Genomic DNA, 17,062 nt, shown 5'->3' on the forward strand with positions numbered 1-17,062 from the left:
CAGGGCTAAAATATTGCCACTCCCAACATATTCAGAATAACCATGTAGTCTCGGCTTTTCTTCATTAGCGGAAGCTAATTTTGGTTGGGGAGAGAGGTAAGTAGCTTGTAGTCTAAGTTCTTTTATTTCATCCGTTGCTTCAGTTAGTCTGCAGATCTTATTCAGATTGTATGTAATGTTTGTGGCTGGAAATGGATGTTTGATGCATGTACACATTACAGATGAATATACAGCCTATAAACAATATTTGCCTGTTTGTTCTGAGTATAATACATGTAGACGTGATATGGAACGATGATCTGGTGAAATGGAGGAAATCACCTGGAACCAAATAAAGGGTGGTCTGAAACAGATGTGAAGGACCTTTGGCCCTCCAGATGTTGCTGCACTACAACACCCATCAGCCTCAACAAGCATCACTAATAACCACAGATGATGGGAGTTGTAGTTCAGCAACATCTAGAGGGCCAAAAGTTTTGCCACACTTGATCTAAAACATTCTCTGGTTTTCTATGTGGATAATATTGTTGCAGTCTGGAGTGGTAGGCCCCATGGATTGACAACCTCATAAAAAACAGGGCAAATTCTTAAGGAATATATGTAACTAACTCAAGGATTTGGCCGCTGAATATGGGCTGAAGGAAATGTGTTGGTTAAGGCAGCTCAAAACAAGAGTGATTTATGATTACCACAAATTGATAAGGACTCATATCAATGTGTCTATAAAACACATTACGTTGTTTTAGCCCCAGGATGGGGAGTCTGTGGTCCTCCAGATCTTGCTGGACTATCATCCATCATCCATGAACACTGGCCATGCTGGCTGAGGCTGATGGGAGCTGGAGTCTAACAACATCTGAAGGACCACAGGTTCCTCATCATTGTTTCAGCCAGTACAGGTACTGCAAATTCAAAAAAAGTCCCTTTCAGGTACTGTGGTGTTTATCTTCCTGACTCACCCTTTCTCCTTTAACCACACAAATTTAGCACAACCTCCTTCCATCATTGGCACACCCCTTGTTTACTGATGCAGGAAATTTAATTTTAATAGTACCTGTATGTAATATTCCAAAACCAAAAAGAAAGCACAGACCAACTCAAAAGGTTATATATTTTATTATACTTTTAAAGCATATGGTTTATGGTGAGCGTCTCTGTTCGGCTATATTCTCCTGAATTCACCACCGATTCTTGCCAGAGGTTTCTGGAGGTTTTCTGGTCTTCAGCATAAGGTGGGCAGCTGATTCATCTAGTCAGAGGAGGAGGATGGTGTGTGTGTGTGTGTGTGTGTGTGTGTGTTTTTTCTTGTTTTTGTTTTGCAAGCATCACCTTGGAGTTTATTGTCAGCATTTTTTGCTGTACTGGAATGAAGACCTTTCAAAACTTTCAGACATGCCAACTTGACAGACCAAGCTCTTGCTCCAAGTTTTGCAATGGTTCAATGCCAGGATTAAAATACTTACGACCACAGAAGGGCTGACTTCTTCTTACCCAGATCAGTGTGTGAGAGGAGTGTATGAGAAGAGAGGAGACTGACTCTGTCTCCGATTGGTCACACTACCTTTAAAAAGATGACTTGGGGGTCAGGGATTCCGGCCAACCACTTGCTGGTTCAGTGCTCAGTGCCTTGTGCAGCTGGGTGTCCACCTAAAAAAGGGACATTCTTTGACAAATTAATGAAGCAAAGTTTCCTGGAGATAATGGAAAGGGCATCCCATGACAGTATCACCTGAGGCATTATTACAATGGACCTCAGAAAGATTGGATCTACCAATCATCTCCAGCCATTCTCCCATGTCCTTAGAGACTTCCTCTCCCTGGGGAGTAGGGTTCCAAACCCATTGTTCTCCTTTATGCCAGGGTCAACATCAGGGGTCAATGTTGCCAGGTAGCTGCCAAACCCTAAAGGAGCACCGTGCCCAACCTCACCACCACCACCACCACCCCCGAGTTGCAACTCTTCTTCCTTGCTGTCATTCCTGATTCCTGATTCCTTGACAAGAGAATAAACGATTTCAGGAAAAAGAAGAATGGAGCAGGGATTTCTGCTCACCGTCCCAGGGAAGGCTGGTTCACTAGGGGGAATGGGACAATGGTCCATAGTAATCTCGGTCTGCCCTCATCCAGCCCTCGCCTCTCTTCTTATATACAACCAGTCCACAGGGTGGCACTAGTTGTCAGCTTCCTCCTCCTCAGTCTCTGTGTTGTCCTTGCAGAACTCCACAGAGAGGAGAGCGGGGACAAAATTAGAATTAGTTGGCTCTGCTGGTCTTGACTCTGGCTCCACCTACTGTTGGCCTCCTGCCTTATCCCCTATTAGTTACAACAGACACCAGGCACTACTGCACTGCTCCCTCTACTTCCAGGCAATGGTGTGAATTGGGTAAGTGACTGGGTGCGGTGCGGCATGGCTAAGTGAATAGGTAGCAGATGAAAAGCAAGAGTTGGGGCTGCAACCTAGTGTGGCCTTGTTGGCTGATATGAAATACTCATTGGGAAAGCAGGACTTTAGTCACATACTCCTATCCCTTGGTGCTTTGTTACATCTGCCTTCAGGCCTGTGTCAAAGAGTAAAGGAGGAAGAGGGAGGGAGGGAGGGGCACTGATCCATGCCAGGGGGGTGAACCCAGAGGGGAGGCATGCAGCCAGGGCCTCATCCAAGGGCGCCTTCCCGTCTAGGGCCCAGCCTTCATCAACCCAATATTTAGGGCAGAGGTGCCCAAGATTTTGTGACATCTAAGAAGACCGCTTTGTGAGAATGTCGGTCTTGCCAAAAGAATTCCATTTCTACCTTTGCCTCTTTCATTATAGCAACAATCGAGCGCTTTGGCCAGTTCCTTTATGAAAGTTTAAAATTGGTTTGTCCATTCCTCTCTCTCTCTTTCTCCACCCACCCCCCTTCCCCTCTTGCTTCTCACACCTTATCTGGTTTCTGCATTCTTCGCTTCTTCAGTAGTCAAAGTGATTGAAAACTGAGCAGACCACCCTTCCCCGCAGCCACTTGTCTTCACATTTCTCATTTACCACCCAATCAAACGGGCCTTTTGTGGATTGCCATTCCCTGTCGTTGCCTCTGTTACATGCAAGGTATTCTTCAGGTCAGGCAGGTTAAAAGGGGGGAGAGAGAGACTCCAGGAAAGGAGATCCACTTCGGCCTAGCTCTCTGCAGCCACATCGCTGCTGGAACCAACCGCCCAATAGAGGAAAGATATACTACCCCTATTTGATGAGCAACGGGCCAATAAATTCATTAATCATCATTTTATGCCTCATCAAACACTTCCCAAGTTCCTCCATGGGAGTTATACAAATTAGCGGGTGAAAAGGCAGTAATTTTAGTTTTGCTAGGTAAGTGCTTTCTGATTGCCTTCCTCAACAATGCTCCCCTTGACAAGCTAATAAATCAGGCCTTTTGGAACCTTCCTGCAAACAATGACTTCACATAGTTTTTGCCGCTGGTTTTTGGCTGGAAAGAGCCAAAGAGGATGATCTGAAGACCAGAGACGTTGGGCTTTATTGCCAAGCAAAAGCTTTATTTGTGAAGAAAGGGGGTAAAAATGAAAAGGGAGGCTGAGGGTCAAGGAGAGATGAGAGAATTCATTTTTTTATTGAGTGTCACTGATGGAAGAGAGAGAGATTTCAAGTGGTAATGATGACACTGGACCATATATAATAAGGACCAGTTCCAGGAACAGAAACACTACCTTATTCCAGGTCAGGCTACCATTGGTCCATCCAGCTTAGTAAAGAACAGTAGCTCTCCAGAGTCTCACATCTTTTTCTGAGTCTAGGCAAGCACCATACATTTAAAGCACGTTCCCCCCCCCCCAAAAAAAAAAAATCATGGGAACTGAAGTTTACCCCTCAGAGAGCTACAATTATCAGCACACTTAACAAACTACAGTTCCCATGATTCTTTAGTGGGTGATATGCTTTAAACGTGTTTCAAATGTGTTGTGTGTACACAAACTGAGACAGAGATCTTTCTTACTGCCTCCTATCTGATTCTCCTAACTGGAGACTGCAGGTTATAAAAGGCTTGGACCTGCTACATGTAAACCCTGTGTGGATGTATCTTAGCATGTAGTCTGTGACCAGGTTCATTTGCAGTGTGCACGGCACACTTCAGTTTTATCCTATGTGCTTGCAGGGCAACTCCAGTGCACTCCTGCTGCTGATATCTGAAGCTGCCAACACTAACCACAATCCATAGGTACCCTGCAGTTTATTGGGAAAGCTTACTTTTGGGTGTGCATCCCCTCAATGCAGTTACCATTCAGTTTGAAAATGCAAGTTGAGGTGTGCATGTCCGAGACATCCATTGAGCATGTGCACATGAGAGCTGCATTGAAGAGGAGTTTGGAGGGAATGTTGCAGGGGTGGGAGAACAGCCATGTAAAAATGTGACTTGAAAACAGGGTGCGGGGGGGGGGGGGGGGGAGAGAGAGAGAAAGAGAGAGAGAGAGAGAGAGAGAGAGAGAGAGAGAGAGAGAGAGAGAGACCTCACAACATTTCAAGCTGCCAAAGTGTACGTAAGCACAGTTTGTTTCTAGGTTGCATAAGGTTGATCTGTATTAGCCTAGTATTAAATTGCCCCAAAGCAGTGTCTTTTAAGAACGTTCATTGCAATTAATTTTACATGCCGCATAATGACTGTTGGGAGGGATGGGTCACATGTAAGCAGAAATACAGGAGGACGAGCTTTTCCTATGTCCTCTTTAAAAAGATGCTCTGTCTGTGAAAAAAAGCATCTTGTCTCCACCAGCTGGTCAATGCCAGGAATCCATAGGCCAGTGCTCTGTCCCAGGATGGCGCTGTTGCTGTTCTGCCCTTCCACTCTGGCTCTTTGCTAGGCCTACGCACTTAGGCTTATGCCACTTCCCTGCCTCCCCACCCCCCACCCCCACTTGAAATCACTAGAAACTACTCATCAGTGATCTGTGCTTTCTGAATTGCAGCCTTCATCTCATTTCAGGGGCTCAGCAGCAAAGGAGGAAGGGATGGCAATGCAACCAATCTCTCCTTGCCGCAGCACTTTGAAATATACACACTGTTAGCCGGGTGGACAGGTGAGGGGCAGTTACATAAATCTAGAGGCTGCTATTGTCAGAAGTAACGGATTGCCAGGGAAAGTCGTAATAGAGACTGTATTTAATCTGTGACCAATTGATTGCTCCAGTGTTTCAGGTATTTGTAGTGTAGGTTTAGATTTGTTGGGTGGTTTTACAGAAAGCCTCTGGGGTGTGCTGTCTTATCTTTTTTTCCCTAAATTGCTGCCTTTGACAGTATCATCCCTTTTTGGGGGGTGGGGGGGAATAGAAGAAACTTGGCCGTAAATCACTGTACTAATCAGCTGTCACCAGCCAACATGCATACATTGGCATTCAGCCGGCAAAATTTGTTTTGGAGAGGCCTTTAGCAACAGAAACCATGTTTGTATCAATAACCATCTGTTAGCTTTTCCTGCATAAGTATGTACAACACAGAAAGGAACAAGGCAAAAAGACGGAAAGGGAGAGAACTGGGAAGGGGGGGAGAAGAGAGAGAGTATTAATTACCTTTTTAGCGGGGTGGAAACCTCTAAAAAGGTATACATTATTAAGTGCCCAGAGCTTGAATTCTCTACGAAATAAAGCTGCAGTGTACTCATTTCCTAGACAGTCCCACCGGCTGATGTCAAAGGGGATTTATGAGAAAATGTATTTTGGTAGGGAGCTAGCCAATGCATGCTTCAAGAGCTTCTGCGATTTCTCTCCCCCACCCCACTCTCAAAGAAGATTAACCCAAGAATTTGGATAGGAACACGGAAGCGTCGGATGGAACGCTCGGCGGAACGTCCAAGTGGAACGTTCGGGGAGAGAAAGTAAAATCGCTCCACGTGCAGGTTTACTGGGAAGAAAGGACCGCTGTGCTCAACCAGACGGACTCCCTTACTCTGTTTAGGATGGCAGCCTTAGAAATGGGGTTCCCCGGTTCTCTATCTCTGAAATCCGCTTGTTCTAATAAACAAGGACGAGAGAGAGAGAGAGATTAAAATAGGCTAGGGGACTGCTTTCTCTGCAGCAGTCTAGACCCTCGCGAGGTGTAACTTAAGTACGCTGCGCCTCCTCTTCTCTCAGTTAATTTTCCTTCCTCGCATGACTGCGTGCTTCTGGAAATAACTTGGCAAACGGGGAGCCGTTTATCTCTTTTATCACGGGACCTGATCCAATTAAATAAGTGCACATTTAAATTTGTATCCATCAAGACAAGAGCGAGGAGGGGGAGAGGCGGCGGCGGCGCTAGGGTCTTTGTGCAAACAAATGTCCCTTGCCAAGAAAAGAGAAGAAAATAGCCCCATAATTTCTAATAACCCTGCTTGGTTCTGCTTCTCTCTTACTCGGTGGATCCACCAAGGAAGTCAGGGCGGTTGGGGGACAAAAGAGCTACCCAAAAAAGTTTTTGGTTTGCAAAAAAATATATACAAAGGGGTGTGTTTTCTTTTGCGGGGAGTGGGGGAGAGATGTTATGGGGCACGAAATATCAAAACTCTTTGCAGGCGAATAAATCAACAGCCAAGAATGCCTTCCTTAGCAGCCCACGTCTGAGTCCCGGATCCCAGCTTCTGAATACAAGTTGGAACACGAAACTAATTATAACAGTTGAGTAAATGGGTGGCTGGAATGGGGAGGCGTTTCTGTTACAAGTACCACTTTTATTAGAGGAGGGCTGCACTTTAGCATCGGGGTTAGTCACAGTTCAAGAACAGCTTTGCAAACAGCAGCAGAAAAAATATATGCATCGTTCTTTTGGGGTGTTTGTGGAGAGCACTGCTCGGCTCCCCCTTCCTTAACTTGAGTTTAATAATTCTTCACATCCCTTGCTCAGAAGCATTGCGGTCCCATAGACTGTAAAAAGAGGTTTCGACCATAGTCCCAGAACCAGAAAGTCACCACATTCCATAATGTGGGTGAGCACACAGGAACAACAACTGTGGGCCTTTATTCAACCCACATTGAGTAAAGTTAGGGTTTGAGTATATTGAGTGGCATGTGGGGGGGGGAGGTTGGGGGGGAGGCGTTAGAACCATGCGTGAAACGATCTACAGGGTGTATTTCTCCCGTGGATTCAGGCTGGATCTCAGCAGTAAAGAAGAAGAGCGCAGCAGCGCGATCCTATTCTTAAATACTGTAATAGTTGGCGTGATAAACCCGCAAAGCTAGGGCGGCCAGGCACTTCAGACTCGGCTTCAAGTTCCATGGAGTTGCATGCGTGCGCGCGCGCACACGCACACATGTACATGCACCACGCACCAAGGTACTGAGCATTATATCCAACAAAATTATATTCAGCGCATACCCATTGAAAATAACGGTCACGACCAACTTAGGTCCATTCATTTCAGTGAGCATAGCTTATGTACAATTCACCCTGCTTAATACTAGCGAGGGGTGGGGTGGGGATCCTACGTTTTATTGGCAATGATAATGAAGCAATACTAATTTAAATAAGGCCTGCAGAAAATCATACAGGGCTTTCGACGTTTCCTTGGGAGTTAATAAAAAAGATATTTTTAATGAAACAACAATAATAAATTAAATAATTAACTATCTGCCTGCCCTTTCATGACACTCAATATCAGCTGCCGAAGGCAGATGCCTCACTCTGCCTAATATTAGAGCTGGAACTGAAATATTGTAGTTTTAATATAAATAAATAAAAGTGTTTTTTTTAATTATTATTATTATAAGAAAAAGGAAAAGCTGAAATAAGCAACAGGTGTACAATCAGGAAGCCACCATATTCTTCCACCCATTTCCGCTTCCTCAGTATTTATGGAGGGCTGCCAGGAGCGCCGAGACTGATACTTAACCTCCTCAAAATGCACTTGCTTTGAAGCGAGGTCGACTGATGTCGTCGGAGCTGGTGCCTGGGTGTATGTAAGAAGCCTGCGGTTTCTAGTTTGGGTGGGGCTTGTCTTCACAGAAACCGAGAGGGCAAATATATTATGAAATCCTCACTTTTGTGATTTTATTTTAGGGATGCGTATGGTACGACGCCCTTCACTATGAAACAAGTTCCTGGGGTGGCTTACGATAGAGTGTTTTAATCATATGGAATACTGCATGTTTTCTGTTGATATGGCGTGCTTGAGTGGCACCCGGGAGCCTGTCCTATTGAGCTAGGTGAGACCTACTTCCGAATAAACATGCGTTGGGAGGTGTGATGTCACTGTGAGGGGGGTGCTTTCACAATCCGTCCTATATAAACCAGGGGAAATGGCAGTACTTGGATTTTTAACAGGGGCTTTTAAATCAGGGCAAATCAGACAGAGGCGTCTGGTTGTCTAAACAATTTATGCTGGGGGAGAGGACTTTTCACCAATCCTCAATTCCTGGGCGTGGCCAGGATTTATGTTGTGGGGGGCAGGCTTCATGTTAGGGGGAAAGGCTTTCTGTTAGGGGGGCAGATCCTCAGTTGGTTAAGCATTTTTATTGATTTACCTGGTATTGGGGTGGGGACAGCGGCCCCCTGCCCCCCTCCCTTGGCTACGCGCATGCGTCCATGATAATTGTGTTGCAGTGATGCAATGTTGGACATGTTAGACATAGAATGAGTTAATTCGTCGAATTAAATTGTTTTTAAAAGCCACAATAATAGAGGATCTTTAAAGTATTTAATCAAAGTGTACAGCCCTCCTTATTGCCATAATGTAGACTTTGCATTGAAAGTAAACCTCTCAGAAATTGAAGTAAATTGGGGGTCCTCTGCTTAGGTATAGCTCTTGACTACTTAGACACACACACACACAAAAAAAAATTTAAACCCCCCGCCACACATTGTTTGTCTGATCTTGAATTAGTTAGCTCGTCTAATTTGCCAGTTCTGTGCCTAGGCAAGGGAATGCATTCAGGGAAAAGAAATAAATAGCAAAAAAAAAAAAAGACCATTGAGAAAGTGGGCTCTCCGCCGTTTCACTTCATGATGTCTTGTTCTGCGCTCTCCTCTTTTCAATCAGCTTTAGCAGGCGGAGTGGGTGTGCATTTCTGTGGTATCTCTGCAGGGCCTGGGGTCGGGGTGTTCAGTGTCCCTGGTTGCAGAGAAGCATGGGGGGAGGATCTGCCTTCAAGGCGCGCGTTCCTGTTGCTTCTCTACATGAACAACAAAGAGACAATCTTGGGGCGCTCGAAAGCACAAGGATGAATCAAATGCTGCTTGTTATTTTAAACGAGTCTTAAAGGAAACCTTGTTAATTGTAAATACTTTTAAATCACGGAGTTGGGGTGGAGGGAGAACCTTGTCGCCTCTTTCAGAACCCTGTGTTAGACTGTTAAATGCAAAACTTATTAATAGACGGTGTTTGGCTGGAAGTGAAGATGTGTGTCTCCCCCCCCCCCGCCCCTCAAACCTATCTGCGCCCCCCCCCCCAGTTGCCCAACAGCTGCAGGAATCATATGCCGATTCTTCCGTCCCAAGAGTTTGCCCTGAGGGGCATGTGGGTTTATTGGTTTATTTAAAAGCTTAGCTACTGGAGTTATTTAAGGAAAGGCTATAATTGACCACCTATTTTACTCCGCTCGCTATCTGTAGGTTGTCAAAGGAGAGGAGGGGGCATTTTTTATGACGTGCCCTTGGACACGTGGGTAAGTTTGTCTTAGGAGTGCAACCCTATGATCTGAACTAGTGGGGGGGGGACCCTAGCCTTATTTACTCAGACGTACGCCCCAGTGTGTTTAACGGGACTAAATTCCAGGAAAGTTTGCACAGGATCTCAGCCTTAGGTTTGTTCTCCACTCTAAGGCTGCAATCAAGAGGGTCTTATCTAATAGGGAAACGTGGCCTCTGGTTTCCAGAGGAATGACTTCGGCTCACTTCCCAATGAACCAAACTTGCATTTCTCAAACTGCCCTCGCTGCACTTTTCACGACAGCTGCTTATAGACTGTAAGCTCCGTGCGGACAGAGACCTGCTGCTTATTTGTCGCGAAGCATCCCGTGCACTGATATGTTACCAGGGAGAGGAGTTGCTCAACAGAAGGAGAAGGAGCCCTAATTTGGCATCCTCGTGGCTATCGCCTTTCTAGGGATCCTTTCTTCTCTTTTAGCTATCAGTATATTGCCAGAGAGACATAAGGCTTATAATGGAAAACAGAAGTGCCATCTAGGCAAGTTTATAATTTTCTCGGTCTCGCCTCTCCTTTACAGTGATTGGCCTTCCTTGCAGGGTTGTCGCAAGGGCTGCGGAGAACACCTATGCTGAATGTTTTGAAGCACCCCATAGCTACAATCCTATGTATACATAACACACATCTACTTGGGAGGGAGGCCCATAGAATACAGCGGCATTTACTCCCGAGACATATACAGGATTCACTTGCAAGTCGCTATAAATAGAGAGAGAGAGCTAAAGGAAAGTTCTCCCAAGTCTTGTCCTACGCTGATTGCAGAAGGAAGGCATTTAAATCAGCATACGCTGAATTAATCAATGGGATTTAAGAACTGCTTTACAAACTTTGGCTGGATCGTGTCCTAATTATTATTTTTCTCATCAAAATAAACGCTTAGGCTCAGTAAATCGCTACAACTGCTTTGTGGATACAGCTCTCTTTCAGCTATGTCCACCAACCCACAGCGCCTGCTAGAGCAAGCATATAAAACTCAAAGATATCGTATAGATCCGTAGCAAAAGAAATCTCCCAAATCCACGGTTGGCCAAAACCTTATTAAGACCAACAAAAGTGTCACAAAATTGTGGCAAGCTTCCGCGTTCTCCAAATATCTTCGCTAGGCAAGATGTTACACAAAATGTCTCAAAAGAGTAGGCCTAACCTCCTGCAGATGGCGGAAACTTGCGACTTCTTTTGTGTCCATTCCTTAGCTTAGGTCTAAAGAAAGTTGTTCCACAACTCAAGGTTTTGAACTCTTTTGATGTAGGTTCCCGCAAAGGAGTGCGTTTAAGATTGCAGCCTTAAGAGCTCAGTGGCAATTCTTGGTAATCTACGACCCCTATAGATGGTTGTTTTACAAATGACAACCCAGCTCATTCCCGGCCAGCTCCCTTTCTTTCTCTCTGAGTAAGGCCGCGGCTGTCTCTTAAGAGCAACTACGCACTAAAAGTCCGTTTCTTTCCCATCAGAAAGACTGGCCTCCTTGTCAGGGACCCGATCCAGTTCAATCTCATTCATTTTCCGGAGGGGCGTGGGGAGAGGCTTAAGTACACACACACACAGGGAGAGGGAGAGAGACAGACAGACAGACAGACGCGGGGGGACATGTTAAAATAAATCACATTAACTCGATATAATTTTCCATATATATGTCTCTGTGTGAAAATGTATGTGTGGTTAACATACGAAGTCTCCCTACATTGCTACAAGCTCTTTCTTTCTTTCTTTCTTTCTTTCTTTCTTTCTTTCTTTCTTTCTTTCTTTCTTTCTTTCTTTCCAACCCAATCGTTCTTTGGTTTTCATCACCAATCTCCCCCTCCCCGCATCTTGTAGAGCAGGCATAGGCAACCTTCGGCTCTCCAGATGTTTTGGCCTACAACTCCCATGATCCCTAGCTAACAGGACCAGTGGTCAGGGATGATGGGAATTGTAGTCCAAAACATCTGGAGAGCCGAAGGTTGCTGACCCCTGTTGTAGAGGTAAGGAGGCTGCAGGAATGCGAGTCTACAATCAGCCATCTGTCAGTTACAAGTGGCCTTTTTCTCTCTTTTTTTGGTCGTGGGGAAAGGGCCGAACGCTAGGATACGCTTTCGTGGCGCTGGGGGGGGGCGGTGGGGAGGGGAGAGAGAGAGAATGGATGAGGGGAAAGCAGCAGCCTGCCCGCAGACTTTCTCTTTTTCCTGCGGGTCTGTCTCCGAACAACTCCACTCCAAAGGAAACAGCTGGGCTGCATTGCTCGCACCCAAAATTAATTAAGAGCTCCGTTCGTGGGGATTTGATGATTCAATAAAAACCCAGACTCTCATATTCTCCTCTGTGGCTGCAATGATCCACTTCTCTCTCTTTCTCTCTCTCTCTCTCTCTCTCTCTTTTTTTTTTACTGGGGGGAGATATATGTCCCTAGATAGGACGGACCGGCCTCTTCCCCTCCCCACGAGCGAAGAGGGGAGGGTGTTTCCAGATTGTCGCTAATGCTCACACTAATTCAAAATTGCCACTTGTTTGCAAGGTTCGGGGAGGGAGGGACGCTCCCTCTCCCTTTTCAAAATGATCGTGATGAGGAGCTAGAAAGTGGCGGTGGGGGGATTGCCAGTGCTGTCAAGAATTAACGTATTGGTCGTTTGGAAAAGCAGCTGGTTTGGGGGGGAGGTTGGGGGGGCGGAGGGGTCTGTGTGTGAGACGGTCTAGCGCCTTGCCAAGTCCAGATGGCCTAATACTCTAAGCAGGTCACTTTAAAGAAAGGAGCGGGGAGGAGGGGGAGAGAAGTGGTTGGTTAGGGGAGGTCATGGCTATCGCTTTACACGTCGTGAGCCGAATTCGATTCGGCTCTAGGGACCCCAGGTTTTGACGGGCGAGAGTGAGGCTGCGCGGGGGGGATGGGGGAGTTTCTCTCGCGGTTAGTTAATTCGAAGCAAAAGAATGTCTGGCTGCAGCCTGTGCAACAAAAACCACAATTAACAACAACGCCCACTTGTTTTGTTAATTTCTTTAAAAGCAAACAAAACTTTGCTCCCTCCCCAGCGATTTCAGTTTGCAGCCCCCGTCTCAAGCGAGAAGAGGACTTTCCCGAGTTTTTGAAGCGTCTCACAGCCTAGAAGGCTCCGGGTGGAATAGAAACTCTACCTCGTTAACGCAAGGGGAACTTATTTGGGGGGCAGGGGACTCACTTCAGTTGCCCAGTGTCTTCCGAGGATGGAAAGCTGCGCCCCAGATTAATTTCTCCTCTCCCCACCCCCAGGAGCGTTTGACTTCAGTGCAAATAAAGACAGTGTCAGAACCCCTTTCAGTGAATCTGAACCTACCTCAGCTCAGACTAGAAGCAAGAGTATTTAACGCGCCTTCACGCTACAGATGTCTTAACGCGGGTTAAACTCGCTGATTGCAAGGGTAATCCAAATTAGTTAACCACGAAATGAGCCTAAATGGTTCCCGCACTAATAAGGACCAGGGCATTTTATTCCGGATATGTTCACCTGGAATGACCACCACTAACAAGAGAGGCATTAGGACAGTCCTTCAACCCAGAGTCATGCAATGTGGAAATGGATCCTTTTGCCAAACACGTGGATTTGAAGAAGGAAAACGCCTTTTAAAATAGGTGCGGTTCATTTGTCCAGCTGAAATCGCCTGAGCCATATTTCATATGCATGGACTCAAGTCTTTGGGTTGCCTGTTAAAGGGGGGGCGTTTCTGGGTGGCTGTCTTCATGGGTGTAGCCAAGAGGGGCAGCAGGGAGAGACAGCTGCCCCCCAAATCAATAAAAATACATAGCAAACTGAGGTTCTGCCCCCCCCCAAAAAATCCTGGCTACGCCCATGGCTGTCTTACCACAAGTTCTTAAAATCATCTCCCTCTTTTGACGCAACTGGATATTTAATATCTCTTTCAATCATCTAGATTCTAGAAGACGTTTTGTATTAGTATGTCACATCCACACCATACACTCAAAGAATAATTACATAGCCTACAACTTTAAGAGACGTGCTGCCCCCACAAAGAAATCTTGGGAACTGTGGTCTGTTAAGAGTCGCCTATCTACTCTCTAAGAAACTACAATGTTCCCGGGATTCTCTGGGAAGTGGTGAGTGGGGGGATCTGGTTTGAGTCCAAATACCTGGGTTTTGGATTAGCCGAGTTGTCTGTGGATCGGGTTCAAAGCGGACGCTTTTAACTTCAGCACCTTCCAGTCAATGAGCCCAGGCCGGTTCAGCGGTTGAAACAGATTTCGGCGTCCTCTCAATTCCAAGCAGCTAATGCTCTCCTTAATTCTCTCTGCCTCAGGCCTATCTGCCTGCCTGCCTGCCTGCCTGCCTGCCTATCTATCTATCTATCTATCTATCTATCTATCTATCTATCTATCTATCTATCTATCTATCTATCGGTTCCTCCTTTAGGATCTCTCAGACCAAGTAATGGATCTGAAAACTGATCGAACTGGAGTCGAGGTTGGACTGGCACCCTTCCTTGGGAGCAAGCCCATTGAACTCAGACGGATTTGCTTCTGAATAAACCTGCATGAGATTACCTGGCACATTCCCCACCTCTCCGCTTCTCTCAGATTTTTGCTGGCTCCCACTGAAAGGGTTGTTCAAGCCTATACCCACTTACCTGGTAGCAGTAGTGAACTCCAAAGTGTTAGTTTACAATCCTTAGGTTAGTTCTGAGTAAACACACATCGGATCGGGGCTACAAAAAGGGTTCCAGGCTGGCTGGATCGTGCTCTTTTATATTGTTGATTCCTGGGCGGGGTGTGTGTGACTTTATTCGAGTTCGCTGATTTCTTGTGATTAAGATTATTTATTTATTTATTTATTTATTTATTTATTTATTTATTTATTTATTTATTTATTTATTTAAAAAGAACAAAAACCGTCCTCCTTTTTGAAGGCTGGAAGAGTGAAGTTTTCCCCGTAAACTTGATTAGTTTAATTTATTATATGAGTATTATATAGCCTAGTATATGCGGTATTCCACCTCCCCGCTCCTTCCTTTTCCCCCAGGAGAGGACCGGGTCGGAGGAGTGTTTGAGCATAAGATGTGCCAAAGAGGGCAAGAGTTAATTGGTGGCAATTAGCTACCAAAAAAAGCTACCAGCAGCACAGGACCAGAACTAGCAGGACGGACGTCTGTCTGCGACTGCGCGAGAAGCGAGTGCGCATTGGTTTCTTTAAATTGGGAGAAATCAATAAACGCCATTAGAACCAGACAGTTGAAATAATTTCCCTGCCCAATGGGCATCCTGGCTTTCTATAAAATCCATGCAGTGCTGCGTTGCGTTTTATTCCTGCCTTCCTGCTCCCCGCGCCGCAAACCAGCGTTTCTAGTCCTCATGACCGCAAGAGACCAAAGTTTTCTACTTTGCTAAATGTAGACCACCGTTGCAGGATGAAGAAGATACACGAATCTATATTTGTGGGAGCCCTTCTCCACTCCTGCATACACTACCCAATCCTTGACGCGGTTTCTACTACCTAGTTACACCGCTGCTCAGTTGGGGCCTATAGGCCTACTTTATTTGCTAGGCATCTGCCACTCTCAAAAGATGTTCACCTCGCAAAGAACTTTGCTGTCTTTATTGTGCTTGTCCTCACAACAGCCCTGTGAGGTAGGCCACTCATGAAGATTATGAATATAAGAGCACAACACATTGGCCAAGGCCACAGGATGTCGCTCCCAGAGAGCTAAGTCCACATACTGTCACTCCTCTTGCCTGTTTTGGAAGAAACAGGCAAGACCAAGGTCACTACAGCCCAATTTAGGTGTAAAGATTCCCCTTTGCTTTTGCGCTTAAGCCTTGCAGTTTATTAGCGAGAAATCTCTTGGGGTTTTTTGCTTTGGAGATGCCCAGTTTCCCCCCCCTACCGCATGGGTTTCACGAGTTCAACAGCCGTCTTCCTCCGAAACCAGGCAGTTCGGATTAGTCTACCGGTAATCGAACTTCAGGGGAGCTAAACCGAAGTAAATATCCACTAACTCCTGTATGGTGCCTGGCTACTTGCTGGATTAAAATCTGTGTCAGTCCGTGGGAGGGAATCAGAAAGTCTCCTAAACTTCACTCAGAAGAAATCCCATTGCAATCCGTGTGATTTAACTGCAAATGAAACCGATTTGAGTTTAGTAACCCAAGCCCCCTAGAATATCTCCCTCCATCCTCCCCCCTCCCCCAACTCAGTGTTTGTGGATATCTTTGGCATTGGGGAAACAGCTGTTTTGGGAGCTGATTGCACAAAAGCTAATATATACTTTCTTTCTTTTTTTGGAGCAGGGATTTCTCTCCTCTTTCCCCCTTTCTTGCAAGAGCATGACAAACTCTTCTTGTTTTCCCCTCAACCCTGAAAGCAGCGTGTGAATAAAACAATTTGGAGTCTACGGAACCATCTTTTATTCATACTGCCTTTAAACAAGAGTAGAAAATATATTCCCACCGGCCCTCAGGCCACTGGAGCCAGAGAGCGGATGATCTTCGAAGCCAGCAGCATCCTTTCTCCTTATTGGGAAAGTGTGCCTAGAAACTGGCGTGAAATCTGTTTCAATCCGAATCCGAATGACCCTTCGTTTTCACCATAGCGTTTCAAGGACTGCACGCAAAGGAAAACTAGATCCCAGATTCGTCACCACACACACTCCACAGTAAAGCGAAGTAGAATTCGAATCAATGTACAGTAGTCACAATAAAACATCGGGGGAAGCCTCCGGAATGACAGTAATACGCCATCACTAAAAGCGGGGAACGCTCTCTGGTGATGATTTTAAATTCGGGTTCAGCTCTGGAACCGGGTGTGCGTGGGAACTCGGATGTTAACCTTTCGGAACTCAAGCCGGAGTCAGCATCTGAGTGGAGAAGATTTAAGGGGTAAAGGGGGACCCTTCTCCCCTGACACGTGTGTGCATGTGTGTATGCCCAAGCTCTCTTTCCCCTTCCCCAAATCTCTTTTATAATACCACTTAAGTCAGAACATCCAATTCCCCATATTCGCAGACCATTCGAAGCAAATCAATGGGTTTAGGCAAGGTTTGAAAGCGTAAGGGTTTGGAGGAGAGAGCTCTCACTCTGTCACCGCAGATCTGTGGAGATGGTTCCTGTGGGTGTTTACTCGTAAAAAAAAGTATTACTGAGAGCAATTGGACTTGTGCCTAACCAGGGTGTGGCGAAGTGGACAAAGAAAGTTTGGGATGTGGAAGGGGACTTAGGTACGGGTCAATTCTCGGCTCATACCTGTGAAGCTCACTTGACCCTACTTCGAGTCTCCTTCTCTAACCTACCTTGCAGGGCTGTAGTGAAGATAAAATGAGGAGTGGGAGGGAGAAGGACTTTGCGGGATTTTTTTAATTAATTATTATTATTAAATAATAAATACTGCCTAGAATTGCATCTTTACGCAATTCTATCCTGTCCAGGTTTTCCTACCGCTTTAA

General features: G+C 45.8%; 1 protein-coding gene across 6 annotated transcripts in view; it reads right to left on the bottom strand.

Annotated features, from left to right (window-relative positions):
• Positions 1 to 1,100: 1,100 nt before the first annotated feature.
• Positions 1,101 to 17,062, bottom strand: part of IRX5 (iroquois homeobox 5) — a 28,445-nt gene continuing 12,483 nt past the window's right edge. For 2 of the 6 annotated variants that reach the window (XM_033156850.1, XM_033156853.1), the window contains exon 4: positions 15,910 to 16,477. In XM_033156850.1, coding sequence (XP_033012741.1) covers positions 16,299 to 16,477 — 179 coding nt within the window. In that variant the 3' untranslated portion in view covers positions 15,910 to 16,298. Of the gene's footprint in view, positions 1,648 to 8,822; positions 9,132 to 15,909; positions 16,478 to 17,062 lie in introns of those variants that run through there. The other 4 variants (XM_033156849.1, XM_033156852.1, XM_033156846.1 and 1 more) reach the window with 4 other exon arrangements.

This window comes from Lacerta agilis, chromosome 8 (genome assembly GCF_009819535.1).
Source record: "Lacerta agilis isolate rLacAgi1 chromosome 8, rLacAgi1.pri, whole genome shotgun sequence".
NCBI classification, from domain to species: domain Eukaryota; kingdom Metazoa; phylum Chordata; class Lepidosauria; order Squamata; family Lacertidae; genus Lacerta; species Lacerta agilis.